General features: G+C 38.5%; 1 protein-coding gene across 4 annotated transcripts in view; it reads left to right on the forward strand.

Annotated features, from left to right (window-relative positions):
• Positions 1–25,059, forward strand: part of pcdh9 (protocadherin 9) — a 210,764-nt gene that overhangs the window by 137,469 nt on the left and 48,236 nt on the right. For 2 of the 4 annotated variants that reach the window (XM_084362144.1, XM_084362143.1), the window contains one exon: positions 6,819–7,020. In XM_084362144.1, coding sequence (XP_084218270.1) covers positions 6,819–7,020 — 202 coding nt within the window. The remainder of the gene's footprint in view (positions 1–6,818; positions 7,021–25,059) is intronic. The other 2 variants (XM_084362145.1, XM_084362146.1) reach the window with 1 other exon arrangement.

Raw genomic sequence — 25,059 nt, forward strand, 5'->3', positions numbered from 1 at the left:
TGTTTCAATAAAAAACAATGAGATTTTATACAATATTTCGGCATTATATAATCAATTGTATGAATAACTTAAAAAATCTAATTAAGGTAATTTCTTATTTTAGTGCTTTGTCTCACATCCTCTTTCATTTAAATGTGATATCTCTAGCGTGACTACTGCAAATTAGGCTAAAACAGAAATATCTATTTAACAAGCAAAAAAAACAGTAGGGAGCGGTGCTCATGCTAATGTATGGAAGTGGGATGAGATGGAGTTAATTAGGGAGGTGTAGACAGATGAAAAGAAAACAAATTGGACTTTGAGGGCATCAACAAGAGGGAGCTTGTCACAGCACCTGTCCCCCTCTGTCGTCTGTGAGAGATGACAGGTGAGAGTGTGAGTCTGGTGACAAACATACTGTGTGACTACACACTGATTTGTGCCTCTTAACGAGAAAAAAGCATGTGTGTCTCATATGTGGGTTAGACAGTAAATGTTTGGAGGATAAATAAATAAACATGCTGAATGCTGTATACTGCAGCCATAAATCTGAATAAGATCATTTAGCCCAGAAAGAGTCAAAATGATGGACTGTGCTGATAATCACATGCTAAGCAAGTGCTCTGGAAATGACTAACACAAAGCGCACTGCTGTTAGACATACCACACACACACACACACACACACACACACACACACACACACACACACACGTGGATAGACACACTGCATGTCCACCTTTCCAAGCTTGCAATTTGGGAAATGGGTCAGATGTGACTGAGATTTATGTATCTTTGTGTTTGTCGTTGTGTGTGTGTGTGTGTTTGTGGTGAACCGAAGAGCGAGGGAGTGACTGATCGGGCTTCATTGTGGATGTGGCAGAATGCAGATGTTTCTCAGAACTGCCTAGCTATGATTTAATGATGAAAAGCAGAAGGCGGCAGACTTAGACTCTGGAGAGGCAGCAGGAGCAGACTACGTCAATATTAGAGTCAGAATCAAAGACGGGAAAGATTGTGATTTATTTGTCACTTTTTATTTGAGAGTTGCTTACAGAATCAAGTTTGGGAACTCTTTTTATCTCCACGTCCTTCATCTTTTTTAAGCTGTTTGAAAAAGCTTGTTTTTGACTGTGTTTATGTCATCAGAATAGAGCCCTATACCCGACTGAGATTGTAATGCATTTTATGGATGATCCCAAAGGAAATCCGAAATGCTATGTTGACAGGAGGCAATGTCTATCATCTGCGAATGTTTCCCTTGATTTGATGTTTTATGGAATGTTGCAGCTTGTTAGGCTTGTGGATGAAAACTGTGGGGAATAGAGTGTGACATTGGAATGTACTTTCTATAAAACCAAATAAAATATCAAGAAAAGGGACATCCACTTTTGTATTTAAGGGTTAATATAGCATCAAATAAGATTCAGCTTTGCCTTTATGTTGTTTCAGCAAGCGCTGAAGTGCAGGACTAGCAGTGCGAAGGTATAAGAGAGAGAGAGGGGGGGGGGGGGGGTGACAGAGGAAGGGAAAAATCAATCAGCAAGACCAGTGAAACAAAGAAGACAATCATGTTTGTGGCCTCTTATTGATAAAATGTATTTTCCAAGGTGGCCAGCAGATGGCACAGCACCTTTGGTCTCAAAGGGAGGGGAGACAGAGCAGGAGAGTAGAGCAGAGAGAGGAGGAGAAAGAGATCTTTCTGTGAGTTTTGTTTTCCTGGTTGACTGATCTCCCTCAGTGGTCTGATTGTGAGAACGGACTCGTGGGAAGTGTTCTCTCACCGCAGGTGTCAGACTGCTGTTAGATAAGATTATTTGTGGGGGTGAGGAGGTTGCATTATTTTCTGTCTATATGTGTGTGTGTGTGTGCGCACGTCCGCTCAGTGTGTGCTTCTCCTCATTAGACGCCTGCCTGATAGAAATGTAGTGTAATATCGTGTTCATTTGGAACACAATGCAACACAGAAGTTGTTTTTGACTTGCACACTGTGCTCCATATGGTCACACTCAGGAGGAGAAAGACGGGGAAACAGAGAAGAAGCTCGTGTTGGCGTCCTAAACCCTATCCCTATTTGCTTTCTGTCACGTAAAACCAAAGTTTTGTGTTCTATATGATAGAGTCTTTACTGCGCAGTGATTCTTTAGACAGCTTGTTTTTTCAGTAGAGGTTTTGCATAAAGTGTTGTAGAACAGAACTGAGCTGAAACACTTTGTAATAGCATCCTAACAAGCACTAGGTGTTACTTGTTGGTGACGAGCCACCATAGCTGTTACTTTTGCCATCAGGCTAAATTATTTCTCTCTAATTAAAGACTTTGCTTCACAACATAATAGTCAATCTTAGTTTGATTTCAGGTATTTGCTAGTTCTTAATAATTAAAATGCAGACTTTAGATCAATACCAGGGTTGAAAGAGTATTAGGATTAGGATTTGGTTTAGTTTAGATTATTGATGCGACATTGACATAACAGTAACATTGGTGCTGCAACATACACACATGCACAAGACCCAGATGCACTTCTCTTAGGGTTAATAGCAAGATGCTAATTTACAACATTTGTATAATGAAGACTTTTTAAAAGTTAAAGCTAGAAAGAAGGAAAAGAAAAACAAAAAGAAGAATAATACAGTACAGTGAGATGGGAAATCCTTATTGGGTAGATGACTAAAGTTTATTCATTCCAGCTAATAAAAATCATGTTTGGTAAATAGTTCTCTTACTCTTGGTGTTAAAGGGAGGCTAAGTTCTGCAGCTGTTCTGTAAACAGTTTTCTAATAATAAATGTAGCGTCTTCTGATCAGTTTCTCAACAATTTCAGGCTTAAATTAACAGCTTCCAGTTTGTCACACCTATTTCTGGTTTAAGCACAGCCACTCTTGATTTAAGACCCGCCTAATCCAAGTACAGATACAATACATGTAGTTTAGGTGGATACAGACTAACTAATGTACTAGATCATCAAAAAAAAAATAACATTGACAAATAATAGCAATAATAATTATTTTGACGCTCAGACTTATAAGGAAGACAATGTATGAAGTCAGGTTTAATATAGGCAAAGCTCTTTCAAACTCTAATAATTTGTTTTGCAGGAAGTTTAAACAAATATTTCAATAGTTGGCATGCACTCTCCCCTGTTGGATTTTATTCTCAGTTTGCCCAATATTGCATCCTTTCAATGAAGACCCAAGGGCGAACACTATTGTTGATAATTTGCAGGCTTGCTGGAATTTAAACCTTCTGGCAGCAAAGTGCCTCTATTTGCTTTGTGTTTGTTAAAGTGAGTGTGTTTGGTCAGGCAAATTATAAAAACAAGCGGATAATAAGGGTTAGCAGGCACGATAAGCCATAATATCTTGTAAACTGGCAGCAGGGATAGTTTAAGCCGGTCTTATGCTAATGTTACCACAAGTGACTGTCAGCAGCAGAGAAATACAAACATCTTCAAACATGCTTAAAACCACAAATAAACATATGCACAAACGCAAACAGACAGAACACAGACGGGACACACGCAGAAACAGACAGTGGATGTAATTCACAAACGGACCTTTCTATTTACAGCCTGTAATGCAGTGAAAGTACAAATGATTAATTATAAATTATTCTACTTGAAATAATCCAGGTTATAGTGAAATATTTATCAAAGAAGTCTAAATCATTCGATAATTTTTTCTGCTTGTATGCATACAGAATACTGTAATGAGCAAGATTTGATTATAACGTCCCCCCAGTCCAGCAGTGTTTGACGGCACACACTAAAACCATTAACCCGATCAATAACCATCCATTTTTTTCTTTACTAGAAATTTAATTTGCAAAGTTATCATTGCTTCAATTATTGCCCACGCTTGTCATGTATATGAGAAGACCATTTTGTAATATCACGTTTGTCATGTCGTATATTGTGATTAATTGAGAATTAAGATTATTGTTCCCTTCCCCGGGCTTCAAGCAACGGCAGTCATTTTTTTCAACTGTCATGCTGTCTACTGCATTTCCTTTTGTATTCACTCACTCCATGTATTAATCAGAGTGTTCTCCTGAATGTCTCAGTGTACATTCACTCTATCACAAAGCTCTTTTAAAAAATTCTACTCCCACTCCCACCAAAGCCTATATGATTGCTAATACTACAAAATATACACTTTGGATAACACTTTCATTGACGTCGTTTTAAAATATACAGTTTAACTCTGTAGAGAGGTGGTTGAAAGACTGCCAGTATGAGTACTACCAGCTTGACACTTCCAGACACTGCCAGCAAATAGATGGCTACCTTGCCTTCAGCCAAATTCTTTGGCATCGTAAAGAAGAAAAACATATAAAGCCACTGTTAATTAAGTGCAAATAACGCCAAACATGTCAAACCTTTGAGGATTCCCTCACCCACATCAAGTTCCTTTTACTCATAAAAAGTTTTTAAACGGCACACTACTGTGTAGCACACCTCACCTTATGTCGAGCTGATAGCTCTACGTTGCCTAATCAGTATACATCAGCTGTTGCACAAACAAACAGAATAGGGAATCTCCTTAGAGAGGACTTTTTCTCCCCCTGTTGTGTCATCTTCATTCCAAATGCCACATCTGATCATCTGCCTCTTTATGATTACTAAGAGTGACATTTATCCACATTCCTACTGTTTTACAAGACCTTTACATTTACTTTAATTGTACCTGATGCTACATTGTCAATTGCGAGTGAAGACTGCAAATGTGAAGCATTGTTCAAATTTTGTCAATATCCTCTTGTCTTGTGTAATCAAAAGTACGTAAAAAGCTAAGTAAATTCACCTTAACTTTTGTTTAAAATGAATCAATACAAACCTTTTGCATACAAGCACATACACAAAGCTGTTGCCATGAAGCTCGTAAAACATTCTTTCTTGTCATTTTAATTCATTCTCCATTTGTCAGCTGAGTGTTATCAATGTCATTGCAACCCTCCTGGGCATGTAGAGATTGACATCTCCCTCCAAGGTTGTTAGAGCTGACAAGTGTTGTAGTGCTTGAGTAGAAGACTATCTATCTATCTATCTATCTATCTATCTATCTATCTATCTATCTGTCTATCTGCCTGTCTGTCTGTCTGTCTGTCTGTCTGTCTTCATCCATCCATCCATCATGAAAATTCAACACCATGCATCTAAATCTGAAGCTAGCTTTTGTTTTTCCCACAGTCTCCTAGGTCTGCCTGTAAATCCCCCACCCCCATCTCCCTCACTACCCCATTTTCCCCCCCTTCTTTATTCCCTTTTTTTGTTTAATTGAATGTTGCATGCGTTCTGAGCAGTTCTAAAATATATAATGAGGTCATTTGCATTAGACTGCAGATTGGGTGACCTTTGCTTTTGCCAATAATTACTGTAAAACCCGTCTCTGTCTGTCATCACCAAGTATGTGGCAGGGACCTCTCTGTGCTCACGAAAGGTTAGCTGGAGGCTTGTGTCTGGACTTATGAAAAAGCCTGAGGAAAATGTCATTAGAGCAAGGGGAAAAGACACTTGGAATTAACAATTGGAAATTCAATCAGGATGGCTTTAAGGATGGTGTGCGCCTGTGTGTGTGTGTTTCCATGCATATCTCCAACAGAAGGGCTATAAGATTATGTCCCAGGAACACTTGTGGGTTAAGAAATTCCTCCCTTCAGTGAGAGTGCAGAATGGGGGGAAAAAGGACACCCTGGGGGCGACTATTGTTAACTCTGCAAGCCAATTTGACTTTGCCAACAACACTCAAACAAACTGACAACAGAAACTAAACAACCAGGCTGTAAACGTCACTGCAGCAGTCCTCAGAAACATGATAATATGCTGCCACCAATACCTAGAAATTTCATGGCCTTCATTAATTATGCCTGACATTAATTACACTATGTATTTATGAAAGGCTCACAAATTTTGCACTTTTCACCTTGCTGAGTTTTTGTTACAGTGCATGGTGGTTAATTTGCATGCTGTTATTGGTTGTCATTGTGCAGTGAAACGTGACTGTACTTACCATGTGTTAACTCCCCTTCCCATCAATAATGCGGCCCAAGTCAAAATAGACCTGCTATTCTTAAATCATTCTCAGTCTTGTGAAACTGGAAATGAGCCCTTCGATCCATCAATGCCTTCCCTACTTGTAAATGTTTAATACAATTGACATTGTTTAGACAAACTTATGTTACACTGCAGTACTGACCCGTGCTCAGTGTATCAAACCAGCCCAGTTGCCAGAATAAAATGTTGGCATTTTACATTTCTGGAAATCACATTCAAATTTGTATATGTCATACGTATCATATTGACATTTTGTACAGTACATGTTACAGTATATTGCGTTCACATTATATTTATATGCGCTGACTTTCATGTCGGGAGGCGGAGGGTTTGGTTACAGCAGGGCGAGACGGCTGAAGCCAGAGACCACTGTTCAAGACGTTTATAAGCGTGAAACCGCTGGATATTTTTTAACGGGTGGTCGGGACGTTTTTCAGCCGTGTTCATGACAACAAAAGCAGATTTTTGACGCAACTCCGGGAAACTCCAGCCGCTTGTGGCGACAAAACCAGGGTTTTCAAGTAAAAACGTGATATTTTCCTTACCCTTACAAAGTGGTTTTTGTGCCCGAACCTAACAAAACCAAAACCTAAACATAAACAATGTAAATTTTCTATTTTGCAGAAATGTACATTGCCAACATTTATTCTAGCAAATTGGGTTGATCAGAACAACAAACGTGAGCTTGTTGAGCTCAATGTTAAATAATACTGTGAAAAAAAAATCAAAAATTGAGGGGGCAGAGCAGAGCACTAACATCAGAGGCTCTGTTTTGTGCTCTTGGTTCTAGTCGCAGCGGCGCGTCACATTTCACCTGCCGGATGGCTCTCAGGAGAGCTGCAGTGACAGCGGTCTGGGGGACCACGAGCCTGTAGGCAGTGGCTCCCTCCTCACACAACCTCTCCCTCTGGTGCAGGCGCAGGACGACTTCTACGAGCAGGCCTCCCCTGATAAGAGGACTGAAGCTGACGGCAACTCCGATCCCAACTCTGGTGAGTTGTAATATATCTCATTGCAGACTATCATTTCTTTTTAATACGCATGCATGGTCAATTTTTATGGACTTCTCTCTCACTCATCTCTCTCTTTCCTATTCTCTCTTGCAAACTGTGTGAGTTTAAATCACCATTGGAGACACTTTTAACGAACTGCAAAATTTTCACTTTGACCCAATTTAGTGGACATATTGTGCGTCGTAATAGGGTCTTTTCTTTCAAATACAGTAAGGCTCTTTCAATTTTCTGCTGATTGTATAGAACACAGGGATATCTGAACATGCTTTGTCTTAAAATGCAGGTTATAGAAAATGAAGACAATGTTTCAGATTTTGTTCCCCGGAATGATTTAAACTCCTTGAACCAAGATAGTAAATAGTCATGTCTCTATAAAGACCTCAACGTGCCAAATATCATTTAATTTAGAGTCATTTGATTGCTCAAGTAGGTTTCTAGTGGATACACGAGCAGGTCATTCATTTCTCAGTTAATCATCCAGACTTGTTCATTCCTCCCAGGAGCAAACCTGGGTCTCCCATAGGCTCCTCACCTATTTGTGAAACTCATTTGATTTATTTAGAGATGATTTCCCAGTTGGAAGTCTTGGTGCTCAGCTGAAGATGTTAACTTCCCACTATTTCTGGTGGGAATGTACATCTCCGACCCAGTTTTCTCATTTTATCATTAAGAGGTGAGGCGTGCGCGAAGATCAAGCGCATCGCCCCAAGGTCGATGCCAGCTTGCCTGCTGAGGGTGGAGCAGCCAGCACCACATAAATACAAGTGCTGTGAGTAAACTGTGTGTGGGTATGATTTCATGCAGACTCAAACTTAGCAGATGTACTCACAGTTGGCAGATGTACTCAGTGAGTAATGTGTAGGCCTACTGACTCACTGTCTTCACAAATGAATAGAGCTGCACATGGTCCAGCCACGTGCAGTTGTAACTGGCTAGCTGAAAGGAAAGTCCCATCTTAAATTTGGTTCACAGAAAGTTTACAATCAAAGTGTTCTTCTTTCCTACCCCTTTGCATCTACGACTGTCATACATAAAATATAAATTATATTGTGTATATATATATAATGTATCATTTTTTCCTTATGCACTATGAAGTGGAACATTCAGTTAAATTTCATGAAATTAGTTTGTAGTGCATGGTTGTGAGTACAAGCATGTATTTTTGGTGTCCAAGACCCAAGTTTGGCTCATGGTTCGAATCAGTGGCAACGTTTTCAGTATTTGACTAGAATATGATCTTTCCCCATCCTTAACCAAGTGGTTTAGTTGCATGACCTGAAAGGTGAACTCAGGTCTTAAGGAGTACTACTGAATATGTGAAAAAAAAATAGTTCTATGAAGCCTTAAGTGGCTGTGGAATACCTGATAAATTGCCTCAAGTGATGTCATTTAAGTCAATGCTAGTTGGGGCTAATGACTACAAGTTTGAATGTGAAAGAAAAACTGTTGTCAAAATTATATCAGCCCTGGAATTTAATAATAATTAGGAGACAGTTTACAGTTTCTTAGCAATTTTAAAAGTGGACGGACGATTAAAGCCAACGAGAATTAAAAATGTATGAAAGCTGTTATTAGACAGCGAACAGAAATTATTGACAAATACTGTTGGTGTGCACATTGTATTTGATGGCATGTTGGACATTAATGTGATATGTTTAATGGAATGTGCAAATTAGATACACATGTGAGAAAGGAGCCGTATCTAACAAGTCCTGAAATGCATGACCAAATGTAAAGAAGATGCTACAAATAACAAATTAGTATGAAAAGGTTTAAGTTACTTATCGTAAATTTAGATATGTCTGTAGTACTTGTAGAGTCAGTCCAGTTCATAATCAAAATGAGGTTTATTGCTAAAAGGGTTTTCGCATACAAGGAAATTGCCTATGTAAATTGTTGAATAACATAAACAAAGTATAAGAGCCAGTGTCAGTGAGGGTCCAGGGCCTTATTGATCAGTTCAGCTGTCAATGCCTTGAGGTTTTGGTCCTGATGGACCTCAGTCTGTTCCTGGAGGGTAGAGTCTCAAAAAGTTTATGTGTGGGATGGGAGGGGTCGGTCACAATCTTACTTGCATGCCCCAGGGTCCTGAAACAGTACAGGCTATCTGGTTGAAGCAAAAGATATATACAGATAACATCCATTACACATGTATTAATGAGTTGCATGCGATACAATAACACTTTAATACTTGTGTAGATGCAAACATTTTGTTAAGGGACAGAGTCAGACATTTGTCCTGTTAACTGTTGACATGACTCAGCAAGGTGACAGTCGTCCCTTTACACAGATTTAACCTACATAAGATATTAATGAAATATGAGATCTCTGTCTAGTCTCCGTAAACGCAATTACATTTGCATGAATAAATATTGGTATGTATATGGTGTACAGAGATAGATAGACATGCGGAAAGACTCTTGATTGGTTCTCTGAAGCTACTCAAATGCATAATTTAAAGTAAATCTAAAAAAAACCACCTTCACAGTAACACAAACCCTCGTGTGTAACAGGACTGGTCGCTTTGACTGTTTACAGTTTGCCAGCATAAGGCGTCATTTATGTCATGCAAGCTTTGACATTCTGTTACGTTAGTCTAGTTGCACATCAGCAAACTATTAACAGTGACAACACTGCCCTCTGACCTGCTGCTTGGCAGGATAATGATTTTTTTTGTCCCGTCTTTGAGGGATGTGTCACCTGCCTTTGGTTCTCTCAGATATGTGAACTCAGTGGTCCCAGGTTAACTAGTTTTGAGTAAGACTCTTTCAGACTTAAAAAGCACTCTTTTTCACACTCTTTCCCTACAAACTGTCTGATGACAAAGCCAAATGGTTTCTGGAAGATATCTGACACTATTATGTTCTAAGTCTAGGTGTAAATTATCTTCTAACGCTATTGAAAACAACCCCATTCAGTGCAACATGGTAGATAAGCACCTTGACAGCGGGTGGTCTTTCAATAGTGCTTTGTTCAAGATTGGACAATAATATCTTTTACCTTTTTTCTGACATATTAAGACTCTTCAAAAAATCTTATTAAAGAATCAAAATTGAAATAATTTATTATTAACAATCTGCTGTTCCCATTTTTGTCCAGGATTTTGAAAACTATTCAGTTTAAGTGTGTTTCCTTGGATGCAAGCAGTAATGGGATCCACATGGGAGATTGGATTAAAGTTGCTTTCAGATGAGAGTCGTCAGTATGTACTCCTGATGATAAAGCTAGTGATGTTTAAGTTATGATACACAGTTGGCATATTGGGAAATCTAAACCAGAATTTTTGAATGCATAATAAATAATTAGCTATTTTTGATGAAACACTTTTTATACAAAATAGAACTACTGTAGGTTGTTTGGTGATGTAAATTGTGTGATGATAATGGAGGCTACATTAACCTTAAGTAACCTGTGTATGAGTCAAATTGAGTCAAATTCCTGGCAACTCATCAGTAATTCTCTGGACAAGTGCAGTATCTGAACACTACCTGATTAAATCCTAAACTAAAACATAGACAATCTAACAATCCACTGTGATTTTCATAACATGGAATGAGCATGTTACATTTTTAACTGATAAAGTGTTTGGGGGTAAAAGTACCCAAATAACCTTTGGATCTTGCCCACCCTATCCACTTTTTTGTTTAAAAAGTGAACTTACTAATTATCCTTTATGTAATACAGGAAAGTGGTTCGACTTATGCGTAGGTTGTGGCTTTCATCTGAACTAGGGAAACATACACAGTGTGGGAGTTGTGAAAGTCTGATGTCTAGCAGTATTTTTTTTTTTTTTATGATGGAGTAGAGCATAAAGAGATGCTTTATATTTCTTTTTGACTTGGAGATATCCCCAATGCTTTTCCACAATGAAAAAAAAAAATGTTGAAAAAAATGTTGAAAAAAGTTCAACAAAGCATGAAGAAAAACAGTCGAACACACAAGTGAAGAAAAAAAAACAATAACAGGTGGCTGGTAATCAGGGACACAACAGTTCCAGTGAACCTCATGTTTTGTTTTTTTTGTAGAGAGAGAAAAAAAAAAAAACATGCGAGGGGTTTGTGAGCAAATGCTGCTGCAGAGAAGGGAGAGGCTAAAAGGTTAAGAGTTTTTCTAAGAGCATTTTTAAAAAAGCTCTTAAATTTTTACTCACAATTCCCAGAACAGCACTTCCAAGCCAATGCACATGCAGGGCTATAAGGAGCTCATTAACATTCACTGTCCATGGTGCTGAAGAGAAGGATGAATTGATTCAAAGTCTGAATTAAATTCTCTGTAAACTTTGTGAGATATTAAAAATAAATCAAATACAAAACATAAATGAAACAAATCACACAGTAGATGCAGTTAATGTGCTTGGGATCATAAGCATGAGTAGATCATTAAGGAGCAGCCTAATTTACAGTCAGCAGTGACAGCCTCCAGCCTGCTAAGTTTCGGAGAGAAAACTTGGTGAAGGCTACTGTCTGCTGAAGCCATTCTGTCAAATTTGCATTCTGGACTTTAATTGGCAATTGGAAATGTGCTGTCAATGAGAAAAATAACCAGACACGTAAGCACACCAGAACGAGATCAATAAAAAGATAAACAAATAGAAAACAAATAATGAGTAAAACTGGCAATATGGACTGATGGAATATAATATTGGAAGTATTGGCTAAAATCAACCCCAATTCATTGGGACGCAATAATATTAACGTAAACATTTAAGTGATGCTGCCAATTAACTTGCAATCATCATTTTGAAGGCTTTACTGGATATAATTGCTGTTTAGGTGATGGCGATGAAAAATAACTCACTCATTCAAAAAGTTGTGAAGAATTAGACAATGACTTCATTACTAGGCCACGGCAGATATAATAATATATATAATGATTGGCACATTCAATATATATTACTATTGCAAATGTTGTTGGTTACAAAGCTAGAAAGAAGTCACGAAGATGGGAAACCTGTAAAGTCAAAGATATAACCTCAGTACAATCTTTCTGTGAATTAGTAGAAAAAAGAAAAAAGTCTCCAAAAATTTTTTTCACTTTCAGCACTTTGAAAACACCCAAAATGCATATATGTATATATTCACAAGATAGATTTATGCAATGCTCCGTCGTTGTTTACTCTTACTTCAGCTTGTGCCTTACTAAGTACAGTATATGCACTAGATCTTGACTTAAAATTGAATCTTCTATCTATCTTGTCTATCTCTTCTATCTTGTTAGGTCACACAGAAACATAAAAATCAAATAAATGATAAAGAGGAAAGTAACGTCACATGCTTAATGTCTCCTCGGACCACTGCATGTCCCTCCGTAATTATAACGAAGTCATTCTCGACAGACAGAACTCATAATGAAACAAATAAACAAACAAGTCACATATTCACTGCATAATTCTGTCAATCACATACATTTATGAAAAACATATTACAATTGATTACTGGGCTGTTGAGGTCTCTCAGATTGGTTGTGTATGGATGAGAGTCCCCAGACTACAAAGAAGCTGAAATAATACATGACAGGAGAGTCCCCAGAATAAACAGAGAGGAGAGTGGGGTGAGATAGGGAAGTCATGTTTATTTATAAAACATTTAAAACAACCATTATTGTCTTAAGTGCTGTATATGAATGATTTAAACCATTTGCAGACAAGAATCACAAAGCAGAAAGACAAAAAGAACACTTGTACCATCACACACACACACACACACACGCATAAATAGAAATGGATAGTGAGAGGTGTCGTTTCTTGTCTTGCAACAACAAATAAGCTTCGAATCTCGACTGTGAAACAACCACCCATATCTGATGATGACCTAAGAGCTCTACAGGTCAAATCCAACAGGAATATAATCCATAAATAATGCCAAAACCTTCAGTCATTTCTGGATTGTCCCAGGAGTCACTGAACAGAGAAGAGGTCACTATGCATGGCCAAAAGGGCAACATTTACATAATGTTCACTCCTGAGTACTTTCCTACACTAAAACAACATTGTTTGAATGCATTTTACGTCTCTAAGTGAGTCAGATCTTAAAGTAAGATAGTAAGATAGTGATGCTGATGCTTTGAGATTGTAGGTCGGGTCGGCCGACATCCGCAAGCGTCAGCATTTGACTAGTTGGGAATTAGACTCAAAAATCAACAATCCTACAAATAGGAACTTTACGTAAGTAATGAACCCAAAGCCATCAGGTACTGTGTATTTTGAATGTAAAACATTGTGGTCTGATTGTTTGTTTACACAGAACAGCTAATTCTAAGGTAAAGAAAACACAACAATTCTTAGTTTGGGGTGATTATCCACCGGTGGAAACATAATGATGACTGTTCCACTTACCCCCCTAAATCCTACACACTGTAAGGTGACCATTTCCACTTCCCTTTTGAAGCGCATTTTTTATTTACACATGATCAACAGTTTTCTTTGAGATACTTCTTCCTAATAGAAATGTCTTTATTTTCATGGCAATTTAAAGTCTCATATTCTAAATGCTGAATTTGAAAGTGTGAAAAGGGTATTATTTGAATAAGTCATTAAGTTGCCTTTTAAATTTAAATTACTTAAAACTTCAGTTGATTTTGGTCCTTTGGTGAATGACACAGTTTTTTAAGATGGTTGTTTATTTATCTCTTGCTTTTCTATATTAATAACTTTGTCTGTGTCTCGTCTTTTGCTGACAGCAAATGTTTGAATAATGTACTATAATTAAATTGGCTTTTGAACAGTGTGATGCCATTGTAAGATCAGCTTTTTATCATTTATAAACTAAAATGAAGCCCGTGCCTACCATCTAAACAGCCAGTGTTGTTGCGTGTCATGAGCTATGGAAGGGCGATTATTACCGTCAATGATGATATGAAAGAAGGGGAGGAGAACGCTCCCTCAAAAATTATTTTCAAAAGTTATGAAGTGGCAGGAATTGTGTTTCAAAATGTGGACTATTGTTGTCTTTGACAATGATATAAAAAGGCAAAGTGACCTATAGAACAAGAAACACGGATAAACAAACAAAAAAGATAAATAACATGTTGAACAAGCTTGAAATAAAGAATGTTGATTTAGTAAACATGTTAAGACATCATATTAAAAAAAGTTTTCTGAGTTGTGTGCTGTTTGTGGCTGTAGACTAGTGTGCAAGTGGGAAAAGAGGAGAAGATGGAACTAGAAAAATAAGTTGTGATTGAAGTAGCTGGAAATACCTTCACTCCGATAGCTGATTGTCCTGTAGTAGGCCTGAACTGCCACCTTTCTGTTGGAATTTTGATGGAATCAAGATAAAAATATGTGCCAAAAATCTTTTTTTCACCATTTAATGCCATGAACAGCAATGTCATAAACAGCTGAGTGGGATTGTGAGCTAGAGATAATCCTGGTAGTGAAAAATGCCTCTGAATTCACTGATAGTACCTAAATGTGTGAGAGAATAAAAACTTAAATAGGACAAATAAATACAATCAAATACATTCACGCATCTTCTCAAGAGACAAAATAAAGCACTTTTTAAAAGCACCAGAAGTTCACATTCACACACATCACATATTCAAGTATCATTCACTTCACTTTGGTAAGTTAGCTCATTATGATATTGATCCACACCACAATTTATAAAGCATTACACAACGTTATTGTTCTACACTCAAGTAGGACAGTAACAAGTTATTCAGTTAATACATGGTAGCCTATGACATTACTTATCACCCACCTACAATGCAGTACTGAGTTCCCTCCCAGGACAGCTTAACAACCATTCACACCTGGGCTCACCAAGCCCTCGCAACCCACATGAAGGCCGGTTAAGTTAACAGCCACAAGTGGCCCTACTGACTCTGAAACTCAGAGCTCACATGTGTCCTTAAAGACTCTGTAAGGTCACTCCCACACAGAGTGTAAAAGCCTGCAAACTCCTCCTCCAGTTAGTTAGAACTGAAGAAGCCTCTTGGATGAGAGGTGAAACGTCTTCAAGAAACTGAAACACGTCCAGTTGCCTACGATGCAGCACTCAGAATTACAATGACCTGGATGACTGAGAACCTTCATCAATATGTCAATTAATACATGCGTAAATTACATGTTAAGGAAAACAAATGCAAGTCCAAAGCAATATAATTTGGTAATTTATCATACTGTATTTGCTAAGTCTTGTGTGGTGTGGATAACCAGCATATTCACAATGCATTAAAAACATACTGTAAAATATTAAATCTTAAGATACTGTAGGAAGCTGAGCAACCCATGTCAGCAATTATTGTAGATGTTACTATGCTGGGGACTACAGCAAGCAAATAATACTCAGCGTTTTATCTACTGGGGCCAATAATCCGTCTGCCTTTTCATAATTAAATCACATTTAAGGTGAATCAGACGTGAGTCAGCACTGCACCTATGAACCTCCTTTTGTTTAGACATACAAGAGGGAAATTCTTGTTGTTATGTCGTGTCTTTGTTCCTGTTATCTATGTTTACTATAAATACATATATATGCATATATATGCAATATGTACATGTATAGCCATATAATACATTGTTCCTTTAAAGTGATTTAATATGCACATACACAGAGGATTTCCATTCCTTTTGTGTGTGTATAAATAAGAATGTTTAATTTTAAGCACAGCGTCACAGGTTTTTTTAGACATTCATGGTAAAAACTGCAAATTATTGCATTTATTTCATGAGCTGGCAAATTCAATTTACCCTTCTTCATCATGCGTTATGTGCTGCTCTCTTGCTTTCTCGGGGCATTCTTCATTATCTTGGCATCTCAGAAGGACCACCCTCCCGAGTAAAAAGAACAACCTCATCAGATCACCTGTATTACCATTGTCATACAGGTATGTCTGAGATTGTTTTATTGCTGAGAGACCTTTCAAGGAATAGATAATGATGAGCAGGTTGAGTTTATGTTTAGACTCTGATGTTTAGCTAACCTAAACCACAAGCTTCATCTTACTCTTTCAAGTTAGTTGCCTTAACCATAGGTAGTGCAGTTATAAGTCTATATAGATGTCATTGCACAGACTAACTTATTGTCTTGAACAATCGGTTAAGTATTGCCAGTTTTATACAATATTTTAGGAGCTTTGCATGTATGTATCAGAAGGGCAATTTTCTTGCAATTTCAAGGTTCATCCTGAGGATTTACATCCATGTCCCTGTTGCAGGGGTTTGGTCGGGTAGTCCAGCGCTAGTTTAAATGTGGAACTGTTTGAAGATGAGTGATGTTAACAGGAACACGGTTCACCAAAATGGTTGGTTGCACTATTTATGCATATGAACACAGCCAACTGACAGGAACAGTGGAGGAAGCACATGGGGAGAAGGGGTGAGTGGACGAGGTGCTTGTTGAAATAGCACAATGTGACTGGGAGAGGGTAGCTGTTAGGGGCTTGGTGGAGAGGGACAAAATGCTCGAATGCAAGATTGTTATGTTCTCTACCATGAAAATGGAACCACTTTAGCCATTAATCATTGATGGACAGGATATGATGGATAACTCCCTTGCTGAGGTATCCTGCTCCATTCCATCCTGCACTGCTTTGAAACATCAAAGCCTCTTTTCAAGTCCCATCTCTGCCAAGTATTCACCTCAAATATCAAATTACTCCTAGATTTGACTCATAACCGGGCAAAATATATTTCACTAAATCAGGAATTACTGTGAAAGATCACAATTACACTGGTGTTAATCACTAACACATGTGTAGCCATTAAGGCTCTGTGATATAAAATGCTTTCATGATGTCGTCTCCATATTTTGTTAGCATGTTGGCTATTAATTTCATCACAATATTGTGAAAATATGCTGCAGGCAAGTAAGATGGTCACAGTGCCATGTTTTTATTATTGTTAATGCCAAATTTCTGGTGCTATGTTTCCAGGCGTCCCAGTAGTCTCTCAATGGCACAGAGGATTGGCAGCAACTTCACTGCATTTTACCTTTGTGCCACCCGGCTTGTTGTCATGGGAAATGTTGGATTATGTGCCAAGCAAAACAGAAACAGATTTTCTTTGCTATTTACTGTATATTATACAGCTTTACTTTGCAGTTCCAGAGAAAATGTATGTTCTGAGTAGTTTTCTGCCGACAGTGACAAGGCAAGCAACGATCGTCGAGCCCCCGATCCCAATTTCAATGGTACTTAAGTAGTCATTAGCAACACCACACTGAGTCAGGTCCTCAATGAACAGGTTATGGCAGATGTACACAACTTGTTCTCAGGAAAGTATATGATTGTACAGCTTGGACAGAATAGAAATGATATACAGGAAGATGCAAAGCCTACATTGGAGTAGTGGGGAATTGTGGTTGGTAATGAACAGAAACCATGAATGGGCCGGGGAAGGTAACCGGAGAGCTATTGTAGCTCTCACAGCGGGAGGATAGATTACTGGAAGCAAAACACACCATTGCAGACTGGATATGTATCAAACTAAAGAATGAATGGGCTAACAGAATTTGGCTGCACCTCTGCACTACCACAGATATATGTTATGTTATTTTCAATTCATTCATTGAGAGCTCTCCAGTGAATGAGAGAGGAGCAGGAGAGCTGTGTGCCTGCTGTCCTAACAGAGCTGACAAATCTGACTCCATCAGATGTATGTCATTTCCCATCAGGCAAATGGAAATCAAAAAGCAGAAAAAGCCCTTGAATGTGTTGGAAAGATGGCAGTTCTTTTGTTTAAAGTTATATTGTAGGTTATAGTTTAATTATGTTATTATGTTACCTCAAGTTCACACTGCAGGCAACTTGACCTAATCCTTCAGGTCTTGTTGAGCTAAGCACAGAAACCTGCTGTTCTGACCAAGCGGAACATTTCTGTTTGTTTTTTTCCCTCCAAATATGACCTCATTTTTATGAGTGGTAGAAGATGTTTGCTCATTCTTTATCTAAAAGGTTCTCAGTGGAGTTATTAACCATTAGTAGCAATGGAAATGTTTTTTTTGCTTTCTGAGTGGATCCATGTTTTGTTTATCTCATGTTCGTGCAAAAGGTCACATGCCAGTGATGCAGTACTAATCCTTGCTGATTTTTCCCCACCATTCCACTGATCTACTGGTGGCAATACCATGCCACAGTATACAGCAATGCACTAACAAGGGCAGGGAAGAAGTAGACAGCGAGCTATAACCCAGATTCCAAAAAAGTTGGGTCGCAATGGAAAATGGAAAAAAAACAAAAACAGAATGCAATCATTGCAAACTGAACTGTGTTTACAGACAACAGTTTTTCAAAGTGTTCCTGATAATATCCTTTACACCAACTCATTTCACAAAGTGGTGATGAGTTGATAAGGTAAGTCATTAAATATATTGTCTTCATACTGTTTTCAATTGAGTTTACCTCAAAAAGGAAAAGCAACCAGCTATTTATGAATCCGGGTTAGAGTAAACATGGATGTGCACTTGGATGCAGACTTTCTAAATATTTATGAGGAAGGAAATGCATTATAAATGCAACATTGAATGTTAGACAAATATTCTAATATTGGACAACTATGAGAGAAAGTTGAAAATTGTTGAAACTATGACCACTATACATCAGAAAAAGGACACAGGCTGGTGAGTGGGCTTGGAGGTACTGTACATTTACTCTTGGGCACAATCACTCAAATTCTGACTTCAGCACAAGCTTCCATGATAAGACCAGTTGTTGGAATGTAGGCAGTAAATTAGGACACTTTTGACTTTGCTTGAACCCAACACAGGCTGCAACACTCTGGATGAGCTGCAGGGGTAGAAGAAAACACTTTTAGTGTCACAGCCAAGAGCGTATTGCAATAATCCAGACATGAGGTTGTGGCCATGATGTGATCCTTGTGCAAAAAAGTTGAGAGTAAAATTATTGATGCCTATAGCAAACAAGGACTAGTCTATAAGCTCATCCACCACTGAAATAGTAGGAGAGAGGACTATCTCTATCCCTAAACTGCTGATAAAACATCAACGCATTAGCAATACTGAATGTTTGCTCTCTCCTACTGATATCTGTATCTGTTTATTTAAATTAAATATTTACTTTAATGCAAATAGCTTTAACAAACAAAAATGCATGGAATGAGCAAGATTTAAATCTAGCCCATCAGTCACCACATTAAACATTTCCTACAAAACCCAGTGCTCTTTATAAGTGTTTCTGTGTAACAATCTGTAATATCTGCAAACTAACATGCAAACACTGCTAATACTGTGTATCTCAAACTCAGTGAAACCATATCTTGCTTAAGTTACACTAATAGCAGATGATAAGAGAAAAATGTAAGAGAATACTGTTAAAAACACTGGAACCTGACATTGTGAAGCAACTAATTAGGGGGCAAGCAGTCAATTAAGCGCGTAGCATATTTCTGTATATAGCTGTCCAGGGAGCGTAATAGGTAACTGTAAGACAAAACCAGTCTCATTAACAGAGGGTGTTTAATCTCGTGTCATAAGTGGTTGAAATAAGTAAGGTTACACAAAAAAAGTCACAAAGCACATGAACATCTTCACCTTTTTTTCATTACAGTGCCACAGGTTTTGCCTGCCACTGAGACCCACCACAGACACACCTTTAAGTGTCCGTAGGCTACCACACATGTGTTTTCATTGCAACTATAAAACATGTGTTGCGAAGATATTGCCAGCACTATAACTGTCGGATTTAATTGTTGCATTTTTATCCTCAGAAACACATGACATCATGCCTTTTATGAATCCTTTATTGGTGAAATTAGGACAATTTAAAAGCATTCTGTCAATTGAATAAGAGTAACAGACAGATCCACTGAAACACTGAACTTCATGCCAGCAGCTTTGTTGTTTGTGTAGTACAGATGCCCAGCAATTGACTATTCAGGATAAACAAATACCAGGCTGTCACTCAGTCTGGCAGCCTTCCGACCACCTCAGTCACAGACAGCCACTGATGCCAGCGAGATGGTGGGATGCCAAAACAGTAGATGGATGTCACAGATCTTTTTGACTAGAGCTCCATGCTGCAGTGACAGACCTAGAGTGCCTGTTTGCATATCCTTTAACAGTATATCAAAGAGATGAATCAAAACAGAGTTTCTCAAACCATACATAGTCAAGTTTGAGTCTGTCCAAATGATATAGCATATCATAAAGTTTAGTTTTGAGTTATTGTCACTTGCCAGCAGTAGTATTAGACAGCGAGTTTTACCCCTGCCAATTCTCCTGTTCTGTTTTCTTAAGGGAAATTCAGAGGGATGATCTATGCATATTCGCAGCACACACTCCCCTTAAACCCAGTTCTGCTGTATGAGAGGAAGTATGTGCTTGTGTTTGTGTGTTCCTCCTGATACCTAAATCCCATTGTGTGAAGAGGAAGTAGCAGGGTAGAGTCGCCGGGGCCCCTGACCAAGCCTGTGGGTGGGTGGCATGGATTCATAAATCAGGGAGCAGTGTTAATCTCTCTCAGGTATTGGAAAGCCAGCCCTCAGTAAATATGTTGCCCCAGGATAGAATGGGGTTTAAAGGATTTCTGTCTCCAAAGAGAAATTAGGCAGGAGCTTCAGAAGTGAGCTAAATGGAAATGCTTGCTGGAGCATACAGAGAGAACAGGGTGCTGCTGTCAGCTAGTAAACATCGTCTCAGAGTAGCCTCAGTCATTATCGTGGCAGTCGGTGCCAACAGCCAGGGTGAGCAGACGGGTGGGCTGATGAAGAGCATCTTCTATGCTGATGATTAGTCACAATAGGGAGGAGAAAAATCTGAGGACTGTTGGATTACACTGTTGGGAATGAGAATTATTTGTCCAGTAAGTTAAGCGGCTAATTACAGAAACTTACAATCACATCCCACCCACTTTGTGCATTAGGATTTTTTTAAAGAAAAATCGACTAACAGATTAACTCAATATTATGCAGTTTCTTCTTTGCTCAGGCTCACTTGTATTTCTGCTTGTACTGTGCATCATTTCAAATTGCCAGCTATTATAGCTATTATTTTAGGAATAGAGGCCCACTGTCCATCATCATCATCATCATCATCATCATCATCATCATTATCATCATCAATGAATGTCAAATCAATGTAAAAAATCAAAAAGGGTCATAATGGAGCCATAACTTACACAATACAACCCTAACCCTACTTACTAGATACTGAAAACCCCCCACATTTGATATTTTGATTTGGGTAGGGCATCATCGTATTATTTGAAACTTATTTAACTTAGGTTTACATCATTAAACTTGGCTTTACTAAACAGAGATTTATTTTCAATGGACCAACGGAGCTCTGCTTAATTTTAAATCAGGATTTAATCATTTTAAACCGAGTTTAGTTACACCCTGATTAAAACTGATCTTAGATGAAGTTAATCCTTGTCTGTGCAATCCAGCTTTAGACAATCTAACAATGTAATAGTTTGTTTTGTAGGAAATGTTAAACTGTCCAGATTGCTGTTGCATAAGAAAGATATGCAGAAAAATGATGGTAATGTAATTGTTAACAGGACATTACCTATAAGTGTATTTAGCTTAATACGACATTAGTTGCTCCTGGCAACTGAAGCATTTTTTGTTTTATTTTGAGGCAAGTTAAAGCACTTGGTCTAGGCTTGGGAAATGTAGTGGCCTTGATTAAATATAAATATTGAAAAAGTCAAAACTGACAAAATGCATGAGACAAGAGTGCTTTGACTTTTTCCATTTTTAATGAAACCCAACTACTGCATTGCTATATAAGGGGGTCTGAGAAGGTAGTCCATTTTCTAAACCCGCTGATCCCTATGCAAGGGACTTCACGGGGGGCTTGTTATCTTAGCATGCATTGGGCAAGAGGCAAAATGACAGTATGTGTATCAAAACCATGGCAGAAAAACATACTGTATATGTTTTCTCGGTGTGCCAGGGCTGTCTGTCCTTGTTCGGACTTGATTGGAGGTGTCCAATCTTTGTTTGTGTTTGATGAAGGTGTTACGTGTGCCTCTGTTGTGTGTGTGTGTTCTGTTCTCTCTCTCCCTGATTTTCATTCCACCCTCCTCCCGCTCTACCTGAGAACACCTGAGTGTGATCAGTGATTGGCTGGAGTGGGGGAGGTGACAAGAGGGCAGAGAGTGCAGGGACAGGTGACCATGGAGACACACACACATGAGCAGCAGCACACTTGTGAGGAGTGTTTTCTCCTCTCCTCGAACAGGTTGGTTTCTCAACCTCCATGCATGTTTAGGTGCTGGGGTTTTGTTAATTTAGATAATTTTTTCTAGTTTGAGCTGGAGGATACCGGTGGTTCAGTTATTCGCTTTCTTTGTTTCAGGATTAGTTTTCCATCTAGTAGTTTAGGGGGAGACGCGAGGAACGACGGCGCACTGCGTGGTTGGTCCGGCGTCTACCCGTCTTTTGTTCCTTTTGGCCAGGATCTTCAGCCCCCTTTTGTTTGTTCCTGTTTTTTTCTTTTGAGAATAATTGAATGATTTAATAAAACCTTTGAGTAAACTGTTAACCTTGTGTCTGGTGTCCTTTATATGTTGCATCCTCCAACCCCTTTTTGAGCTTTAATTTGACTTCTATAAATGGAGGCCGTAACAGAAGGTTGGTCAGTTTGCCATGCTTTCAGATGCTTAGAGTGCATATCCATAGCAATGCAGCTCATGCATGCCCAGTGTACGGGGTAAACTCATTCCAGTTGCCTACATGTCAGTGTGTTTGGCATTTGGACTGTGACTTGTTTAAGCTAGCCTAATTGGATCCCACCTGTTGCCAAAAACCTTAAAGTGGCTGCCAGAAGCTCTTTAAGAGATGCAGTACTTGTGATTAGTTTTTTGATGTCTTATAAGTGGTGTAACCTTTTCCAGTCACCTGTGACTGCTGTTTGCTCCAGATTATGTGACGATATTTCCAAACTTGCAAGTTTGAAGATGCTTTGCCACTTGAAAATTCACGTCACTCTTATATTCAATATTAAAGAAAAACTTCAATATTCAAGCATTTAGTTCATTTTTTGTGTTACGAAGAGATAAATGAGAAGATCCATGGATATTTTATCACAATCATGTCTGTCCACTGAGCACAGAGGTAACCCTGTTCATCATCATTGTCAACCATTGTTTATTCAAGGAACTGAGCATTTAGTTATTTTACTTGCCCTACATTTACATTCCAATGTACTAGAAGGATATTAATACAGTTACAACCATAGGAATAACAATAAAGGAATGAGCAAGTCCAATAAATGCAAATAACTAGTAAACATGTTGCAATGAAAAATATTTAAGACTCTTTTGTGCTTGCCAACAGCACAATGATAATAGACCTGAAAATGTTATGACCTTTATGATGATAGTTCTGAACTAGGGACTGCAACGGGATTGTTATTGTTTACCAACATGGGCAAGAGTGGGTGGTTGGCTTCTCTACTGATGGAGGAAATTTTGATACTTACATTTTAGGTTCAAGATTGTTATTTTTCTTTTGGTGTAATGCAAGAAAATGTAGTATCTTCCAGTAAGCCATGTGCTTTGGTAGCATCGGATAAAGTGTCCACTATTGTGCCCATTGTCTAAAAGAACATCTAGTTCTCTGCAGGATGGGCAAGACATTTTATTTATTTTTTTACAGAAGACAAATGTTGCTGATGAAGAGGGATGGCGCATCTGCAAAATTCTTTTCAAAAACAAATTTACAATGTGCTTCACAGACATAACAGCAAAAATACACAGTGCATTTACAGTTTTAAAAAAAGTACAATGAAGTCAAGAAGTAAAAACACGGATTAAAAACAATGAACAAACTCAAATTAAAGTCAGTTTTATGAAGAGGACTTTTTGAAGAGGTGAAGAGGTTTTTGAAGAGGACACTGAGGAAGCTTGTCTGATTCCCAGTGGAAGGTTACCCAACAATTATGAAGCCCTCATGACAAATGCCTGACTACCCTCTGCTTCGGGCCTTGCCCTGAGGAACACCTGGTCTGCAGATCTGAGAATACAATCACGGGTGTAAAGGGGCTATTATAAAAGGTCAGTACTGTAAGCAGGGGCCGCTCCATGACTTAAATACAAGCAAAACAATTTTGTCATCAACTTCTTGTCGAACCCTAACTGCAGAATTCTTTAAGTTTGGGGTAGTTGATTGATTTCTGGGGCAATCAGGCAAAAATAATGAGTTGCAGTAATCTAGATGAATGGGGACAAAAGCATTAACAAGGGTCTGTGTGTCACTGAGTAAAAGAAATGATTTAATCTTACCCAGAATTTTATCCAAAAGTTAGAAATGACAGAAAGTTACATCCTGCAAACAGCTGCAAAGACATGAGAATCACTCTAAAAAGAAAGCGCATAAGCATCTTCCAAAAAAAATCCAAGTTCCTAAAAACAAAACTATTCCTTACCCAAAAAAAAAAACATTTGGATCATCTTCTTTCAGCTCTTTTTATTGAACCCTCTCATTACTGCTAGCTATTCGTTTTAATACTCCTTCTCCTAGAGCGTTTTGGCAAATGACTGAGTTGCAATGTCAAGCAGTAATACAAACCTGCAGGCCCAGACGCTCAGAGTCAGGAAGAGAGAGAGAAAGAGAGAGAACACGATGCCATGGAGACAGAGTATTTATACTGAGACAGCAACTTAAATGGGTTATCATAGCATTAAAGTTCCGCTCTGACTGGGCTCCTTTAACATGTCACTGTGAGAGTTCTCACAAAGAAAACGGTATCTTCAGAGAAAGCTGCACCTTAACCCTGGTGAACTGATCTGGGGGTAGTGAGTGCTGTGATAGGGACTAATCCCCTGCTGTGTGCTTTGAGCAGGACTCAGAGCAATACACCAGAGGAAACCAAGGAGAGGCGAGGAACAAGCGCTAAGAAAGAGACTTCTGACAAACTGAAAAATGTGTTGAAGTGGTGCTGTCACCGTGATGAATCCTTTCAGACATCGTCTCAAAATGGGATGGAATCTTAATGCGCATGTGTGCATGAGTGGAAGGGGAGATTGTGTGAGTGTGTGTGTACAGTGAATTTCTGAGTGAAACATATGGTGTTTAGCTCGTGCAAAAGTCCACCAGGAAACAAGCTGACG

The sequence above is a fragment of the Pagrus pagrus genome, assembly GCF_965226575.1.
Source record: "Pagrus pagrus genome assembly, chromosome: 1".
Classification (NCBI taxonomy): domain Eukaryota; kingdom Metazoa; phylum Chordata; class Actinopteri; order Spariformes; family Sparidae; genus Pagrus; species Pagrus pagrus.